Below are 20,704 nucleotides of genomic sequence, written 5' to 3' on the forward strand. Positions count from 1 at the left end.
TAGTGATTTTCATGTCTATGCGAAAAAAGGGGGAGGGGTGACAGTTAAAGGGTTAAACTTTGAAGTCCAAACTGCTCAAGATGCTCAGTCAACGAACTTGACTTGGATTACTACTTTTTAATTCTGAGATAATATAGACAGAGTATACCGAAAAAAAGTTGGAATTACTTTTACTATTTAGGTTAGCCTACTTTGTATGGACGTTAGCGTTAACGAGCTGTAAAATCTGACGTGAACACCTGCAAGAAGGAATGGCTCAAACACGTATGGATTGTTGTGGATACAGCAGATGACGTGCATTGCTATGGATTATATCTTCTATGGATTATATCGGATTGCATGGAAAGGTAGGATGCCTCTGTATTTAATATTTGGTTTTCAGCATCTGATGTGAGGCCAGTGTCAGCGTGACACCGATTAAATTTAGCAAGCTCCGGGCTGTCACTGACATTGACAGATCTGAACCATCGCCCTATCACATCGCTATCACAGAGTAATAATACAAATAAGCAGTCGGCAGTCTACACTTTATTTCAAAGATGTGTCGTGTGTATGTTACGCGGTTTGGTGACAATAAAAGAGTGGTAATCTTTGACAGTATGACAAAGCCAGAGTACAGTAACATCACAGCGGCACCGTAACATCTCTCTTGATGCCCAGCGAAACAAAGTCAGAACACCTTAAACTCAAATTCAGCGTGCCGGAACAAAGGCTAAGAGCCGTAACAACTGTTACGGCATTCTGCTGTGGTTTCTCGTATGGTTTTGGATGTTACGGTTGTCATAACCCTTTAATTTCTCGTTAAAACAATCAAATTGACTCACGATATTTATTCACATGATAAAGGAGGTCTTGAATACCCCAAAAATGACATTAACTCATTTTTGACCAAACATGATGTTACGGGGTTTTGCCTTTGTAGGGCAGCTTAGAGATGAGGTGAACAGTTTTGTGAATCGCAGCTCATTGCTCACACAACCGGTCGGCTCTGAAGAAAATTTCTGAATGAACAGATGCATTTTCCTCCCTTTTATACCCATATGTCCGGGGGCGGGACATGCAAATTCTATCTGCCAATTACTCATTGGCCTTTTCTCAAGTTCAGAGATGCGCAAGGCTCTCAAGAGAGACCCCTAGTGTCGCTTCTTCAACCCAACGTCGGAGTGAGCGACAAACAGGGAACTGGCTCCACTTATGTTAGAAGTTTACACAGTCATTATAGAAAAGTGAACTACCAGCAACCATGACGCAAGCCCTGATCAGTCTCATTCTTAAAAAAGATAAAGAGTGGTGTGGAGGTGGTGGCGTAGTGGGCTAAAGCACATAACTGTTAATCAGAAGGTCGCTGGTTCGATCCCCACAGCCACCACCATTGTGTCCTTGAGGAAGGCACTTAACTCCAGGTTGCTCCGGGGGGATTGTCCCTGTAATAAGGGCACTGTAAGTTGCTTTGGATAAAAGCATCTGCCAAATGCATACATGTAAATGTAAAGACCCAAATTAATGTAAAAGTTATCGTCCAATTTCCATGATCCTATTATATATAAAAAATTGTGGTTAAAATTCTGGCTAATTGATTAAGCAGAGTAATTACATCTATAAGACACCTAGATCAAGTGGGGTTTATTCATGGTCATAGTTCTTCTGATAATAGTAGATGTTTTATAAATATTATGTGGTCAGTAGTGAATGATCAGACCCTGATCACTGCCATTTCACTTGTCGCCGTGAAGGCATTTGATAGAGTGGAATGGGACTATCTTTTTAAGATTTTGGAAATATTCGGGTTTGGGAACACTTTTATTGGGCGTATTAAGTTACTTTATAAACAAACGTTGGTGGCAGTGAAAACTAATGGATTAATTTCACATATTTTTTTCTTGGTAGGGGAACTGGACAAGGCTGGAAAAGAGTATGGGCAATAGGAAAAGAGTATGATTTTCCTGGCATTGTAGCAGGAGGTGCAGTGCATAAACTTCTACTTTATGCAGATTATATATTATTATTTGTCTCTGACCCTAGTAGATATATGCCTAGCCTCCATAAAATTATTAATTCTTTCTGCAAATCTTCAGGATACAGGTTGAATTGGTCCTAATCGGAAGCTCTTACTCTGACAGCATATTGCCATGACTTTCCAACCTGGTGCCTTTCAATGGCCCAAGCAAGGCATTAGGTATTTAGGCATTTTATTTCCAGCAAATTTGAGAGATGTAGTTAGAGTTCATTTTGACCCAGTATTGAAAAGGTTCTCGTGTGATGTGGATAGGTGGGCTTCACTACGTTTGTCTCTAGGAGGGAAGGTCATAATTGTTATAAAAATTATGAATTATATCCACAAATTCAATTATCTACTACAGTATCTCCCTCTGTAAGTGCCTCTTTCTTATTTTAAACAATTTGATAGAATATCTAAGTCTTTTATTTAGAATGGTAAACAACCTCGGTTGCATTTCAGAAAGTTATATAGACCAACTGACAAAGGAGGTTTAGGCCTCCCCAACATTTTGTTTTATTACTATGCTTTTAGTCTGAGACACCTGGCCCATTGGTCTCTTCCACCTGAGAGAGCCCCTCCCTCGTACTACAGTACATTGACCAAGTGGTCCTTTCCCCAATCTCACCATTGCAAAGTCTTTCTATCAAATTCCCTAGTGAAGTGAAATTGCATCCCATTATTTCACACTTACATTCAGTATGGACAAAGTTTTCCTGTATGCTCAATTTTGAAACTAAATGTTTCCTCGAGCATGGGAATGAACCTCAAACTGTGTATTAACAAGTCCCCCTTTTGCTAGAAAGAATGGATCGAGAGGGGTGTTGCTACACTTGGTGACCTTTATGAAAATGGAGCTTTGAGATCATATGAACATATTACACAGCAATTTGGGATTTCTAGGTCTAAATTTTTCAGGTATTTACAGTTGCGCCATCTGCTTTGTACTATTTTTGGTGGTAGGACACCTCAGACATCCTCTGTATGGTGCTCACGGTCTTTGGAAAGGGAAATCATGCCATGCTTAATTACTGAGATACATTTTTTTCCACATTCTGGTGGTTGATGTTAATATTAACTGAAGCTCCTGACCCGTACCTGCATGATTTTATGTACTGCTGCCACACGTTTGACTGATTAGATAATCGCATGGATGATTGTTGTTGCCAGATGGGCTGGTTTGAGTATTTCTGTAACTGATGATCTCCTGGGATTTTCACACACAACAGTCTCTAGAATTTACTAAGAATGGTGCCAAAAACAAAAAAAACATCCTGTGAAGGGCATTCCTGAGACAGAAATGCCTTGTTGATGAGAGAGGTCAACAGAGTACAGTAACACAGATAACCACTCTGTGCAATCGTGGGGAGAAGAATAGCAACTCAGAATGCTAATCTGGGATGCAGGTTGGCGCATGAGGGGGGCCTACACAATATTAGGTCGATGGTTTAAATGTTGTGGCCAATCGGTGTATGAACAGCCTTCCAATAATGTCTGTATTGAATTGCTTATTTTCTTAAAAAGATTAATCACTCATTGTAACAAGTTCAAGCTCGGAGATGGAAGGGAGGAGACGGAGAGCAGTGATGCAGCCAAGTAAGGCTCTTTATTTCTCTGCCTTCATCACTCTGAGTGCACTTTTTGTCTGTACTTTTCTCAGTTCAATCAAATCAGTGTAACACAAATGTTGTCAACATAAACTTTTCTGAGTCTACAGCTTCACAATAAAATAAAGCACTCAATAAGACACGCCAGTCACTGGTGTTGTGAATGAGCAGCGAAGGCAGACGAGGAGATGAGGATCCAAGTGCAGTTCTACTGTATTAATAAAACAAACAAGGCAGGTACACGGAAAACACTGGAACAAAGGAAAAACCCTCAATGGGGAAATAAACACAAGACTGAGAAAACGGGCAGGGAACACATACCAGGCTAACAACATTCAACAATAGACACCGACTGAACAAACAGACAGGGTTTAAATACACGGACATGGGAAGACAGGAACCAATGAACAAACAGAACTCAAACAAGATAACAAGATAATAAACAAAAGCAGATGGCAAATTAACGAGGGCAGGTGCAAACAATGAACGGTGAACACAAAAGCTGACAAGGAGACTATGGAGTTAAACAAGGGACAAAAGTGAAAACTAAGGAGTGACAAAAGTGACAAAAATGATAAACAAAGGGTAACAGTGAGAACAAGACGAGGTAACCCTTACAGAGCCCCCCTCAAGGATCGGATTCCAGACGATCAACAGTAACATGACATAAAACAAAAAACAAAAAATGTCCATTGACTGGGGGCACAAAGGGCAGGCAGGAAGTCCAAGGGGGCAACGAGGGGCAGACAGGCAGTCCAAGGGGGCAACGAGGGGCAATGAGACGGTCCACGAGGGCGCAAAGGGAAATGAGACAGTCCATGGGGCCAATTAGGCAGTCCCTGGGGGCACAAAGGGACAGGTTTGAGGGGCCAGGGAGGTATCGACCGGGCAGGGACAGGTTTAGAGGGCCCGGGGGCTGGCCATAAGGCAAGGGCCGGCTCAGGGGGCCTAGGAGGAGGCCACAGGACAGAGGCCGGTTTAGGTGGACTGGGAGATGGCCGTGGGTCAAGGGCTGGTTCAGGGGACCTGGGACGTGGCCACAGGACAGAGGCCGGTTCTGGTGGTCTAGGAGATAGCCATGGGGCAAGGACTGGTTCAGGAGGTCTGGGAGCTGGCCACAGGGCAAGGATAGGTTCAGGAGGCTTGGGACCTGGCCGTAGGGCAAGGACAGGTGCAGGAGGTCTGGGAGCTGACCTCAGGGCAAGGACAGGCTCAGGTGGCCTGGGAGCTGGCCATAGGGCAAGAATAGGTTCAGGAGGCCTGGGAGCTGGCCACAGGGCAGTGATGTGGGTAGGCTTGGAGGACCTGGGTGGTGACCGCAGGATAGGGGCCGGCGGAGCCGCGTGTGGCGGAGCCAAGGAGGACTTCGGAGGCGGAGCCGTAGAAGACTTGGGAGGCCCAGGAGGCGGGGCCGAGGGAGGCCCAGGAGGCGTTGGAAGTGGAGCCAATAGATGCTCTAGAGGCGGAGCCCTAGAAGGCTCTGGAGTCTCTGGGAGCAGAGCCGTAGTAGGCTCTGAAGGCGGAGCCGAAGGAGGCTCGGGAGGCAGAGCCGTAGGAGGCTCGAGAGACTCTGGACGCGGAGCCCTGGGTGGCTCGAGAGACTTGAGGGGCGGAGCCCTGGGAGGCTCAAGAGGCTTGAGGGGCGGAGCCCTGGGAGGCTCAAGAGGCTTGAGGGGCAGAGCCCTGGGAGGCTCAAGAGGCTTGAGGGGCAGAGCCCTGGGAGGCTCAAGAGGCTTGAGGGGCGGAGCCGTGACAGGCGTGGGCGCTGGCTCGCTCACCGTGACAGGCGTGGGCGCTGGCTCGCTGACCGTAGAAGGCGTGGGCACAGGCTCGAAGACCGGGGCAGGCGTGGGCCTGAAGGTGGAAGCCCGTCTTCTCTCCCTCCTCTGGGCAGATGAAGAGGGCCGCGCTGGCTCGCTGACCAAGGCAGGCGTGAAGGGACGAACCACGGGCGAATGGAGGGTTACCACTGTGGGAGGAGTGGCAGGGTTCTCCTCGATGATGCCCACAGTGAACGGTGAAGCGCAGACCAGCAGAGTCTCTTCAATAACCTCGTGAGCGCCCAGCCGCGTCGACGGTGGTAACCGCTCCTGGAGCGCACAATTCAGGTTGGCCTGAAAAAACACCACCAGGTCGGAGTCAGGGAATTCGGTGGCACTCGCAATCGCGAGGAAATCGCGGATGTGGTCCTCCACTGGACGGTTTCCCTGCCTAAGGCTGAGCAGACGGCAGCTTGTGCGCAGAACCGCTGGATCCATTGTTTTGGTCTATCGTTCTGTTGTGAATGAGCAGCAAAGGCAGACGAGGAGATGCGGATCCAAGTGCAGTTCTAATTTATTAATAAAACAAACAAGGCAGGTACATGGAAAACACTGGAACAAAGGAAAAACCCTCAATGGGGAAATAAACACAAGACTGAGAAAACGGGCAGGGAACACATACCAGGCTAACAACATTCAACGATAGACACCGACTGAACAAACAGACAGGGTTTAAATACACGGACATGGGAAGACAGGAACCAATGAACAAACAGAACTCAAACAAGATAACAAGATAATAAACAGAAGCAGATGGCAAATTAACGAGGGCAGGTGCAAACAATGAACGGTGAACACGAAAGCTGACAAGGAGACTATGGAGTTAAACAAGGGACAAAAGTGAAAACTAAGGAGTGACAAAAGTGACAAAAATGATAAACAAAGGGTAACAGTGAGAACAAGACGAGGTAACCCTAACAACTGGTCACTCGTGTCATTCTCTCTTTACCCTCTGGCGGTGGTGTGGCCGTTTTTATGCCACTCTCCCCATGCTCACTGGAATTAAAGACAGGTAAATTATTAGACATAATTTAGCTCAGGTGCAAGTGCCCTTACGGCTTTCTCTCTCTCCGGACGGGCACTCGACCACGGCCGCACTCATCTAAACTTCAAAGTCCAGAGTGGGCTTATATGGTGCATGTGTACCATTTAATAAGCTCACAATTGGTCCTAATAAGTATACTACTTTTAGAATACTTTTAAATTTATGGGGTTCACATTTTATGAAATCAGCACAACAATTCTTAATAAATTTTTATATTCAGAACTCAAAGGGTAACCGATTAAAGAATTGCAGATTAAACAAAAACAATATGGAATACACCTAATAATTACACTGAATATGAACTAAAAATAACATCTCAACATCTGCATTTAATTTTATTATACAACCTACATTTTCTCATCCTTCTGGTCCTTTTTATATTCCAAAACAAAACAACATGTGGGCTTCTATGGTGCATGGGCTTAATAGGATCACTTCCCCTATAGTCAATGATTGTAGTTTGTCTTTATACTGGGGCTTCTACATTGGAAGCCATTTCCATCAGTTACATTCAGGGCTCCAGACTAAAAAAAACTACTTAGGAGCCATTAGCTCCTAAACTGAAACATTACGTTTTTATTTGCCAAATCATATCATTTCTCGATTTAGATTGTTGTTCAGAAACAAGATAGAAAGCAGAAGAAAAGTATGATTAATCAGAGGTTTAATAACAATGTATATTGTTGAAAAGATAAGTTTGCATTCCCTTTTATTTCATAAATGTTCACAACCCTTTCATAATTTATACAAATATAAGAGATAAAATATTGTTTTATTTAGTACTGCTCTTCAGAAGCTACATTACAGATAATTACATAATAAATGTATAATATGCATATAGTAGTGTGTTTTCTTCTTGAGCATCAATGATTCTTAATAAGATTCATTGATGTAATAAATAATAAATTTATATATATATATATTGCATAGAATATCATATATAACAAGAAATACTGCAATGTCTAGCCAATAAATAGTAATACGGTATATTCTGTGTGGCTGTTAATGTCTGTTTGCAGCGAGCTCTGCTGGAACAAAAGCAGAAAAAGAAGCGTCAGGAGCCCTTGATGGTGCAGTCTAATCTGGATGGGAGATCTCGAGTCCGTAGGACCCGGCAGTCAGAGGAACAGGCACCACTCGTGGAGAGCTACCTCAGCGGCAACAGCAGCACCATCTACCATGGTACAAAATGCAGTTCAAAGACAGATGGCATGATTTGTCCTTTACAATGTTCCTACCTCAGACTTCCCTTTACCCATGTCCAAAGCTCAGCTCCACTAGCAGATGCAGAAAAGCTGCTTTTTTTATTAATTCCTAATAGGTCCCTCTAAAATTCCAGAAATGACCAGAGAGACTCAGGCTTTACTTTCACTCTCAGGGGCACGAGGCATTATTTCAAGCTGTCAATGCACTGACGTGCCAATATCGACCCAAGCTTCTCAAACAGAGAAGCTCACAAAGGCCAGTGATTGAAAATGGAAATGCTTGCTTGCTGATTTTTTTGGCAAACAAAGCTGCCATTCTTCCTGCTGCCAGCAGTACTGGCTTGAGTTACTCTATTGATCTCTGTCCCAGACTACACACTGTTAGATAAACCCTTCCTACAGTGTCACTGCAGACTTCAATCATCTATATTAAGACATTGGACAGTGTCAGGGGTCCTTCCTCTGAGCCACAAGAAGCTTTATTTTAGCAGACTTGTGAGCAAGCATCCTATTTATGCAGCATAATCCTACCATATTTCTGTTAAGCTCTACACAATGAAATTGTGTGTTCCGTTGATGATGGCAGAATAACACAGGCAATAAGGAACCATTGTTTGTGTTATAGATGTACATCAGTGATGGGTAGCTGAACTACATTTCTGAATAATGAGGTGGTAGCTTTGCTAGTTTTTAAATCAAGTTTTTAAATCAAGTAGCTTTGCAATAGCGAAGCTATATTTTTGATTAGGTAGCGGCTTAGCTTTGACAAAAGCTAAGCTGCTACATCATGCATGCACCTGGTGTTTACTATCACCAGTTTTGAATCCGAACTATAGATGGAAGACTCAAATGAACCACTCATCTGAGTCGGTCCTTTAAAATAAATTATATATGGTAATCATATATCAAATCACAATGGTAATGCCATGGTATGCTTTGAAGTACTTTGAAGCACCATGTAAATACAAATTGGTACATAAATATGGTAATTGTATCTAAAAGTACCATGGTATTACCATCTGATAACATCTGATGTCACATTGTTATTGCCCAGATGTGCTAACACACACAAGAAATGTAGCATCTGACCATAAGCTTCTAGTACAGAAATATATTATAGCAAGACAAAGAATTATAGGATAAGAGTAATAGTTTGTGTACAAGTTTTTATACAGGAAAAAAGGAAAGGAAATGATGTTCAAATGGGTATGGGTTTGTTGAGGTAGTAGTATAAATATGATAAATACAATTTTAAAATAGTGATTTTTCATTTTGAACACATGGGTTTGTATAGGTAGCATGTATAAATATGAATTTGTTTTTTATACATGCACATACATTTCAAATTGCACCATACTGTATACTGTATTGCACTATACTGTGCCATGGCATCATGTGAAGTCTTTTAGATGCTTTGTCTGTAACAGTGTGCTCTGTGCATGTGGTTGAAAAAAAAGTAGCTTAAATGTAGCAAGCTACTTTTGGCCTATAGCTTGAGCTACTTTCTCTTGAGTGTACCTTTTAGCTTAGCTTATCTAAAATTTTTGTTGAGTAGATAGTAGCTTAGCTTGCAAAATTTTTGAGTAGCTTGCCCAACACTGATGTACATTAAGGTCTTTAATACAGCTTGATCAATATGCTCTGTACCATGAGTTCAGAGTAAAATACTTTATTTTATTAAAATTTTTATCATATTTTACAATTGTTTCTCCCTTTCTCTTCTCTTTTAATCCTGACACAGTTTTAGTGCCCTTTATCTTGCATGGTAAAGTGCTTTATTTGTGGGTGCTTAAACATACCTCTTCCTCAATCAGTCACATGCTGCCAGTTACCCCAGGAAGTAATTTTGTCTCGTCCCTCAGTTTGTAAAAATGAAAAACCTCATGTATACTGTTATGTACTTGGTCAAAACATTTAAATAGATACTTGGACACTAAATACCCAAAGTATGCAATTTAGGGTTAAAACCTCTAAAAATGACTTTTCCATTAACTGTGTCGCTGAAAATGTATTTTTCATAAATGGACGAGTCAACATTTCCTTTTTTGTGCTAATTGACACCATGCCACAGATGCAATTAACAGAGCTTAACCTCTATTAAACCTGGAGTATTTATTTAAAGGGCACCTATTATGGAATTTTGAAAATTACCTTTCATGTAGTGTGTAACATAGATTTAAAGGGGTCATGACATGAGAAACCAAATTTGCCTTGATCTTTTGGTATATAAGAGGTCTTTGTATCATTAAAACGTCCTGCAAGTTTAATATTTTAAGACGTCCTCCCCATTCTAAACGAATCATTTATTTAATCAAGCTCAAAATACAGCTCGTTCTGGATTCATGGTTAGAAGTGACGTGACGGTTAGAAGTGACGTACCAGCGTTTGCATATGACCGCCTCCAGCACAAGATAACTACGCTTTAGCCAAGACAACTACGCCATTTCGATCGCCGTCGCCTCACAAGTGTTCAGTCGATGGACAGCGAGCTCTGACAGAGACTACTTGTGCACAGGAAAATTACGATGCCACACAGATGTGCTGTTCCTGGCTGTGGTCAAACAAAACCTCTGAATAAGCTGCCGAAAGATCCAGACGTCAGGGAAAAATGGATGCAGTTTATTTTTTGCGGACGTCCCAGTCACGGCAGTGTTAACTTAAGCGTTTGTTCTGTACATTTTAAGGATGACTGTTTTGAGAACAAATCTCAATATGATGCTGGCTTTGCCAGAAAACTGTTGCTCAAAGATAAGTCCGTGCCGACTATTCTGGGAACAACGACGACGCAAACTGTAAGTAATCTATTTTAAACTTTAAACTACTTTTTAAAGCGCAATTTCATTCATTATGAATAATCACAGTGTTTTTACTTAGTTTACTTGCATATTGTTCTGGCTGGGGCGTCAATAATTGATACATAGGCACTGACGTTAGCCAATCATAACAGTGGGCGTTAACACTGAAGTCTTAAATGGAAAATGCCCCCAAAACAGACTGTTTGAATCAGAGGATGAGAAACAGGGTGGGAAAAGGTCATAAATCACTAGATTTTAAAAGTTTTTCTTAAAAAAAAAATATATTAATACTATAATTGCACCTAAAGGAACATAATAATACAATAAAAAAAACCCATGTCATGACCCCTTTAAGTGAACAAAAACATCCTGCAAAGTTTTATATATGAAAGTTCACCGTAAAAAAAGTTATTGTCTCTCAAAAGTAGGAGTCGACTCTGAGTCAATGTAATGAATCGTTTTTCCAACGAGTCATTTTCCTTTTCGTTGTGACGTCAAGACGAAAAATTATCAAATTGGTCGCGCCCACTCATTGCGTGCGCAGACACCAGGGAAAACTTGAAAACATCATGTCGACAACAAGACGCTGTGTTCTGAAGTGCATATCAAAACGACCTTTTTTCACTGCCCAGGGACGAGCATGTGAAGAATCAGTGGCTAGAGTTTATATTTACAACTATACCACACAAGTATAGCCCGAACCTTGTGCTGCGTTTGTGTCATTTTAATGACGATTGCTTTACGAACATGAATGCTTTCAAGTGTGGATTTGCGAGCCGGCTGATACTGATGGAAGGTTCAGTACCAAGTTTATTTGGATCAGCTTCCTCCTCCGAATCACAACCTGTAAGTATTATTAATAATTGTTTTTTTATGTGTTTTTTAGCATGCTTAATAAGCAGTGACGTGCGGTGATGTCTTAAAGAGGCTAGGCACTGAGTTATGAAAGCCAGATTACCAAATCACAATATCCCGCTGAAGTCCAAACAGTCTGACTGGTTGAAAAAAGCAGGCAGGGATAGCAGTACAGCCGCTGATTGTTAGCGCAGCCACATAGCCAATCTTTTCTTACATACCAATCAGTTTGAAATGATCGGATAATTTTTGGGCCCTTTTGCTGTACTAGTCCATCTAAAGGTGCGTACACACCGCCAGCGACATCGCGCGCAACAGCGACTAAATACCATTCATTTTCAATGCGAGCACAGCGACTTCCTGTCGCGACCTTTGGCGCTAGATGTGGGCGTGTCCAGCGACGCGACAAAGTTGAGAAAAGTTCAACTTTGGAGCGACTAACGGAAGCGACAGCCAATAGGAGAGACGACGGGAGAGCTCACGTGACCCTTCTCTCTCTCTCTATCAAGAGGGATGAAAGGCTAATTCTTGCTGTTAGAAATTTCCCAGTGCTCTATGATATGTCTCTTCCCACGTACAAGGACATTTTTAAGAAAAATACTGCGTGGAAAGGTGTATCTGAGATCGCGGGGATTTTATGGACCCAGAAAGACCGGCATTTGCATTTTCGCCGGAGATAAACAGCCGCTATGGCAAACAGCATGCCTTGTTTCTCATTTATCTTTGATATAAAGCATTTTGTGTACTGATTCTATTTAGATTGAGTCTTTTCCCTCCAAAATGTTTGTTTTTAGTGGCAAGAAAAGAGATTCGCTGTCAACAGCAATGGAATGACATCCGTGAATGTCATTTATAAACGTTACTAGGCAACCAGTAGTGGGAACACCCACTAGCGACTTCACCACCAGCCACTGGCGACCTGCAGCGACAAAGTCACTGGCAGTGTGTACGCAGCTTAAGGCTGGCGTAGACCTCCCTCTTGCAATTAACTCATATTTGGAATTAAAATCGAGCTTGGAAAAATTTCTTAATTCCGTGATTACGGCCGGTGCTGTCATTTTGATTTTTAATTTGGCGGGGATTAGGCATGTACGCTAGCTGTGGTGTAATGACGTTAGCTACGCAAATGTCCAGGAATATCTCGATTTTAATTGGTCCATGTCTGATACGTAACGGAGATGATTAAGGGCATAACATATTTATGTCAAAAGGCACAGCAGATTTGTGCTTTTTGCCGTACATGTTAAAGAATACAGGATCGAAGTGCGCATGCGCAACATGGGTTTTCCGCTTGTCGTCTGCAATGAATGGACCGTAAAAGCACTGCTTATTCTACCATTTGTTTTTAGTTGATTATGCATAACTGCTACATTTGTCATCATAATGTCTAATCAATTGGAATAACACACACATATTGCATATATAAATCACAAGAATAAAAAGTAAAAATACAAATACAAGTTTATTATTTAATAAACATTTTATTTTTGAATTTTGACAGGGTTGGCAGTGCCTAGTTTGCCTACCCAGACCGCACGTCAGTGTTAATAAGTATTTGTGTGTGTTGTGTACATTACGCTCAGCGCAGCTTCTAGGTCTCCAATATCAATTTTTTTTAAATATGTGAAATGTTTGTCGATGTTATTGGAGTTTTCATAAAGAATAGAGCAATAACTTGTAGTAATGCAGTGCTTTATCAATATGTTTATGCGTTGGGCTAACGCAAACAATAACTGATTGGGTGTTTACCACCGAACTTTGGGCTATGATCGCTAACATAAATCAACTCAGATTCCTACTCTGATTTTGATTTATTTTACTACAAAGCGGTGATGGGCGTTCCGTTTCCGACAATCTCTGCACAGAGTATACCAATCACAACTGACTGGGTGTTCTGACCAATCACCGCAGATTAGCGTCACGCGAAATTGGGGTTTGGAAAAATTAGTCGTTGAACGAATCATTTGGGAGTCGGTGAGCAAATCAGGTAAACATAAATGCATATTATAAGACAACAAAAGTGTTTTTTGTCATTGCATGCATGTAAAACTGTTGTTGGGGACTCCCAAAACAATATTAGGAACATTTTAAATGCCATAATAGGTGCCCTTTAATTACATCTGACCACACATAATTTTGCTAAGATAAATCCTCATTCAGTTGATGCTGATTTTGTAATTATATATGTGAGTTAAAATTGTGTTTATGAAAGAGAGGAATGTCTGTTGATGCTTGCAGTACACACTATTATGAATAATTTACAGTTTCCCCTCAATGCTGTGCTCTCACATCAAAGAGAGGGTACCTTTGGCTGTAATCCACTCTGAGCTTCACTCAAAAAGATGTAAAACTCTAGTAATTGGTCATTACATCTGTGAATGCTGTTTCCTTCTTTGAACATTATGTTTGTCAGCCTTAATGGATATTTTCAATGTGTTAGTCTCTCTAATCATGACTTAAAAGAAACAAATACCTCTCTCTTTTCAAAAACAGTAAGCCATGATCTTTGAGGTTTCTTTCCATAACTAAACCATTGATAATTTCCCTCTCACTCTTCAAGCTTGTTGTTTCATGCCTTTCAATTTTAGTAATGGTGTAGCTATGGACGAGTTTCAAACAGATAGAGATATGTCAAAGTACAGCCATTCTGTCTGCACTTGTAAGAGTGCGTTGACTCTGAGGAATTCTCACAGATCTGTTTCTTACAGAAAGCAGAGCAGTCATGAAGGACAGTTAAAAAAAACTGTCTGTGAGAAGGAATTAATTTCACCTCAAAGCTTTGATTTCACAGTTGCTCTGACAGCCACTGAATCCACTTCAATTAATATTGCATCGAGGGGTGCATGGAAATAACAGGTTATTTTGTTTTTTACTTGCAACCATCTTATGGGTGAACACTGGATTTCTTCATCTGACAACTGGGATAGTTAGTTTACCCAAAAACGAAAATTCTGTCATAATTTACTTCCCAAACCCATTTGACTTTCTCTTCTCCTTAAAACACAAAAGGATATTAGCCTCTGTGCACCATTCACTTTCCTTGTATCTTTTTCAATACAATGAAGTGAATGGTGATCTGGCACAGAGCTGCTTGGACATTAGACATAATATATATATATATATATATATATATATATATATATATATATATATATATATATATTACAGTTGAAACATTTCGGGTCACTTATTCATTATTATTATTCACATTTTAGAATAATAGTAAAGTCATCACAACTATTGAATAATAGAAATGGAAATATGGGAATTATGTTGTGACTAAAAAAATCCCAAATAAATCAAAACTATGTTATATTTCAGCATCTTCAGAGTGGCCACACTTTGCCTAGATTTTGCAGAAATGTACACTTGGTATCACCCTGGTATGCTTTTTAAACAGTATTGAAGGAGTTCCAATATATATATATATATATATATATATATATATATATATATATATATATATACATATATACACTTGAAGTCAGAAGTTAACATACAAGCTTTTATTACTTTCATCACATTCTTAGTGGGTTCAGAAGTTTACATACACTTTTTTAGTATTTGGTTGCATTGCCTTTAAATTGTTTAACTTGGGTCAGACATTTTGGGTAGCCTTCCGCAAGCTTCTCAAAATAAGTTGCCTGGAATTTTGGCCCATTCCACAGAACTGAGTCAGGTTTGTTGGCCTTCTTGCTCACACATGCTATTTCAGTTCTGCCCACAGATTTTCTATGGGATTGAGGTCAGGGCTTTGTGATGGCCACTCCAATACCGTGACTTTGATGTCCTTAAGCCATTTTGCCACAACTTTGGAGGTATGCTTGTGGTCATTGTCCATGTGGAAGACCCATTTGCGACCGAGCTTTAACTTCATGGCTGATGTCTTGAGATATTGCTTCAGGATATCCACATAAATTTCCTTCCTCATGATGCCATCAATTTTGTGAAGTGCACCAGTCCCTCCTGCAGCAAAGCACCCCCACAGCGTGATGCTGCCACCCCCATGCTTCACGGTTGGGATGGTGCTCTTCGTCTTGCAAGCCTCACCCTTTTTCCTCCAAACATAAGGATGGTAAATTATGGTCAAAATAGTTCAAATTTTGCTTCATTAGACCTGAGGACATTTCGGAGGTTTTGGAGCAGTGTCTTCCTTGCTGAGCAACCTTTCGGTTTATATCGATATAGAACTCGTTTTACTTTGGATGTATATTCTATTCTTTCTTCCAGCATCTTCACAAGGTCCTTTGCTGTTGTTCTGGGATTGATTTGCACTTTTAGAACCAAACTACGTTCATCTCTAGGAGACTGCATGGTCCCATGGTGTTTATACTTAGAACAGACGAACGTGGTACTTTCAGGTACCACGTTCGGAAATTGCTCCCAAGGATGAACCAGAATTGTGGAGGTTCACACATTTTTTATTCTGAGGTCTTGGGTGATTTCTTTAGATGTTCCCATGATGACAAGCAAAGAGGCACTGAGTTTGAAGGTAAGCCTTAAAATACATCCATAGATACTCCTCCAGTTCAGTACACCCCCTATCAGAAGCTAATTGTCCAAAGGCATGTCCTCGTTTTCTGTATTTTTCCTACCTGCTTAAAGGCACAGTTAACTTAGTGTATATAAACTTATGACCCACTGGAATTCTGATATAGGTAATAATATTAAAAGTTAAACAATTTGTCTGCAATCAATTGCTGGAAAAATTACTTGTGTCATGTCAAAACTATAGTTTGCTAATATGGAGCACTCTCTGGAGTGGTTAAAAAAGTTTTTTTAATGACTTCAACCTAAGTGTATGTGAACATCTGACTTCATCTGTATATATATATATATATATATATATATATATATATATATATATATATATACTCACCTAAAGGATTATTAGGAACACCTGTTCAATTTCTCATTAATGCAATTATCTAATCAACCAGTCACATGGCAGTTGCTTCAATGCATTTAGGGGTGTGGTCCTGGTCAAGACAATCTCCTGAACTCCAAACTGAATGTCAGAATGGGAAAGAAAGGTGATTTAAGCAATTTTGAGCATGGCATGGTTGTTGGTGCCAGATGGGCCGGTCTGAGTATTTCACAATCTGCTCAGTTACAGGGATTTTCACACACAACCATTTCTAGGGTTTACAAAGAATGGTGTGAAAAGGGAAAAACATCCAGTATGCGGCAGTCCTGTGGGCGAAAATGCCTTGTTGATGCTAGAGGGCAGAGGAGAATGGGCCGACTGATTCAAGCTGATAGAAGAGCAACTTTGCCTGAAATAACCACTCGTTACAACCGAGGTATGCAGCAAAGCATTTGTGAAGCCACAGCACGCACAACCTTGAGGCGGATGGGCTACAAGAGCAGAAGACCCCACCGGGTACCACTCATCTCCACTACAAATAGGAAAAAGAGGCTAGAATTTGCAAGAGCTCACCAAAATTGGACAGTTGAAGACTGGAAAAATGTTGCCTGGTCTGATGAGTCTCGATTTCTGTTGAGACATTCAGATGGTAGAGTCAGAATTTGGCGTAAACAGAATGAGAACATGGATCCATCATGCCTTGTTACCACTGTGCAGGCTGGTGGTGGTGGTGTAATGGTGTGGGGGATGTTTTCTTGGCACACTTTAGGCCCCTTAGTGCCAATTGGGCATCGTTTAAATGCCACGGCCTACCTGAGCATTGTTTCTGACCATGTCCATCCCTTTATGGCCACCATGTACCCATCCTCTGATGGCTACTTCCAGCAGGATAATGCACCATGTCACAAAGCTCGAATCATTTCAAATTGGTTTCTTGAACATGACAATGAGTTCACTGTACTAAAATGGCCCCCACAGTCACCAGATCTCAACCCAATAGAGCATCTTTGGGATGTGGTGGAACGGGAGCTTCGTGCCCTGGATGTGCATCCCACAAATCTCCATCAACTGCAAGATGCTATCCTATCAATATGGGCCAACATTTCTAAAGAATGCTTTCAGCACCTTGTTGAATCAATGCCACGTAGAATTAAGGCAGTTCTGAAGGCGAAAGGGGGTCAAACACAGTATTAGTATGGTGTTCCTAATAATCCTTTAGGTGAGTGTATATATATATATATATATAGTACTGTGCAAAAGTCTTAGGTGCACATAAGATGTTTCACAAAAACATTTGTCTTAAAATTTTTATTTATATCTGCTACTTTAGTGTGTCAATAGGAAATATAAATGTTATACTCCCAAAAATTCCTTTTGCAAATAGAACAGAATAGAAGAGCAGGGAGCCCTGAAACAGATGGCATTCATAGAGCCCACAACTGAACATCGGGGTCAGTCTGGTGTTACACGAAGAGACAGAAGTAATTGAGACAGCCAAAATAAATAGAAGAACTGTGGTGAATTCTCCAAGAAGCTTGGAACATCCTATCTGCCAACAACCACAGAAAAACTGTGTCCAGATGTACCTAGGAGAATTGGTGCTGTTTTGAATGCAAAAGTGTTCACACCAAATATTGATTTAGCTTTTTTCCTGTTTACTGGACTTTGTATGACATTAATTGATTAATGAATCAATATTAAATAAAAATATAACTATCATTATTTTTTTAAGAAATCCTCACTTTGAAAGTTTTTCACAAGTGCCTATAACATTTGCACAGTACACACACACACACATATATATATATATACACTATATATACTGTATATGTACACTGGCGGCCAAAAGCTTGGAATAATGTACAGATTTTGCTCTTATGGAAAGAAAATGGTACTTTTATTCACCAAAGTGGCATTCAACTGATCACAATGTGTGGTCAGGACATTAATAACATGAACATTTTTTATTAGAATTTTAAAAAATGTCCAGAAATTCTTAAACTACTTCAAAGTGTTCTCATCAAAAATAACTGCAATGAAAAAAGTGCAGCAATGACAGCTTTGCAGATCTTTGGCATTCTAGCTGTCGGTTTGTCCAGATACTCAGGTGACATTTCTCCCCACACTTCCTGTAGCACTTGTCATAGATGTGGCTGTCTTGCCGGGCACTTCTCACACACCTTACAGTCTAGCTGATAACACAAAAGCCCAATGGGGTCATCCTTATGACTCCATATACTGTAAGCTGTGTATCTGCTTTGTGAGGGCCATGTCTTTGCTAACTCTTTCTTCTCACTAATTTTCTTAATTTTTCTCCTTGTTTTCTTTTTTTTTAATTGTATCACACTATCTGCTTTTTGTCCCTGGCCTCCTCATTTAGTACAAGAAGCGGAACAGGAAGACGTTAAAGCTGTAGCAGAGGTTCAGGCCCCTCGCTCGGCTAAAAAAACCAAGCAGCCTACCTCCACTCCTCAGACTGGCAGCGCCAAGAAGGAGAAAAAGGGCAAGCACAAAGGTCAGCTGAGCAGCCTGTTAACAGTCAGGCCCAGCATTTGCACGCAATTCTGTGTGTTTGTGTGAAGGATGTTTGTGTCATCTTGTAATTCAGTTTGTGTTTTGATCAGCATTACCTATTCTATGTAGGAGAGAAGAGTACAAATGTTCACATGTGTCATTTTGGCCATAATTTAAAGCAATGCCGATAGGTAGTTTTGTCCTCAGCTCAGGTTATTCTATATGCGTATATTAATATTTGCATGTATGTATATGTATATCCATTTTACTTTTATATTCTTTTCACATGGATTTCTTTACATTTGTTCATCTTTGTTGCCGCTAATACTGCTCCTTTGCTTAGCACATTCAAGTTGTGTATCATGGCTATTATCAGCTGACATGTAAGGGCAAAATGCCATCAGCAATTTCTCCTATCCAAGTTTTTGAAGTAAGCTAGTAAGTAAGTAAGTAAGTAAAGTTTATTTATAAAGCGCTTTTCACAGATAAAATCACAAAGTGCTGTACAGGAGGATAAGTAAATCAAACAGTATAAAATGTATATACATATATAAGATTAAAGTGACACTAGTGAAAACCCATCAACCAAAAGCCTTCTTAAATAAACATGTTTTCAGAGCCTTTTTAAAAGAGGCTACAGTGTCTGCCAGACGCATGGACAGGGGCAGGGCGTTCCACAGTCTGGGAGCTACAGACTGAAATGACATGTCCCCTCGGGTCTTATAACGAGTCTGCAAGCAAGTTCTGGCCAGAGGACCGGAGAGTGCGGTCAGAGGAATACAGCTTCAAAAGGTCCAGGATGTAATGTGGGGCCTGACCATTTAAGGCTCTGAAAGTCAGCACTAAAATCTTAAAATCAATCCTGAATTTTACAGGGAGCCAATGGAGATCCAGTAAGACTGGTGTTATGTGAGACCTTCGAGGGGCACCTGTTAAAAGTCTAGCAGCAGAATTTTGAACAATTTGCAATTTGTTCAAAGCAGACAAACAGAGTTGCAGTAGTCAAGTCTTGTTGATATGAAAGTGTGAATTATTATTTCCAGATCCTTCTTTGACAACATTTTGCGAATTTTAGAGATGTTCCTAAGATGATAAAAACAATTTCGGACGAGCTGTTTAGAGTGTGTCTCCAAAGACATGGCCTGGTCAAACACAACCCCCAGGTTTTTGAGGCTGGATTTGACAGAGCGGCCCAGAGAGCCAAGGTGCTGTTTGATCAGCGGGATCTTATGGTCGAAACCTATAGGTAGGTTTCCCTGAAAGATTTAGTACTGTGGCAATATCAAAACATTGCTCTGTTTGTTTCAGACCAAAACACAGCAACATTTGCCTAACCAAAGTCATGAGTTTGCAGTCAAATTACTAATGTCAACTAATGACAGATTGGAAATGCATTCAGTCTAAGTCCAAGCTTCATTTATGCCTATTTTTACAGTTCTGTTAAGTGCACCCATGTGGGTTCAAGCACACTCTACAAGAAGTGTGGCATCCTCATGGGCATTGGCCAATGGCACCTCTTTAGCAGATATCTGATGAGCGGCAGGATGTGCAACACCCAATACCTTCATGAGATTGTACAATCTCCGGGTTGAGCCGGTCTCGTCCAGTGTTTTGAAAGGTCCGATAACATGGAATTCGGTAATGCGGTGACAACAGCTGGTCTGGTGTATCGCTTACGCATGGCGCATTTCCCCTCCCCTGAGGTGAAGATGTGCACTTAAAGGAGGTTAAGACAGTAACCGAGACGATTTTTGGAAGTGACTTTGCACCTACAATGGAAGTGAATGGTGGTATATACTAACCTTTTCAAATGTATAGCCACAAGATGTAAACAATATGTGTGTAAACATGATTTTAGTGTGATAAAATCACTTACTAACATTTTCTGTGTAAAGTCATAGCCAATTATTTGATGTAATGTCAACAAACCCTAAAACCTACCCTTTACAGCTCAAATAACACATTCGTTTTAATAGAAGAATTAATGCTTTTATCAAATT

General features: G+C 40.8%; 1 protein-coding gene across 5 annotated transcripts in view; it reads left to right on the forward strand.

Moving 5' to 3' along the window:
- Window positions 1-20,704, forward strand: part of LOC127652094 (tubby protein homolog) — a 109,381-nt gene that overhangs the window by 68,536 nt on the left and 20,141 nt on the right. For all 5 annotated transcript variants that reach the window (XM_052138180.1, XM_052138452.1, XM_052138407.1 and 2 more), the window contains 2 exons: window positions 7,488-7,650; window positions 18,571-18,705. In XM_052138180.1, coding sequence (XP_051994140.1) covers window positions 7,488-7,650; window positions 18,571-18,705 — 298 coding nt within the window. The remainder of the gene's footprint in view (window positions 1-7,487; window positions 7,651-18,570; window positions 18,706-20,704) is intronic.

The sequence above is a fragment of the Xyrauchen texanus genome, chromosome 1 (genome assembly GCF_025860055.1).
Source record: "Xyrauchen texanus isolate HMW12.3.18 chromosome 1, RBS_HiC_50CHRs, whole genome shotgun sequence".
Classification (NCBI taxonomy): domain Eukaryota; kingdom Metazoa; phylum Chordata; class Actinopteri; order Cypriniformes; family Catostomidae; genus Xyrauchen; species Xyrauchen texanus.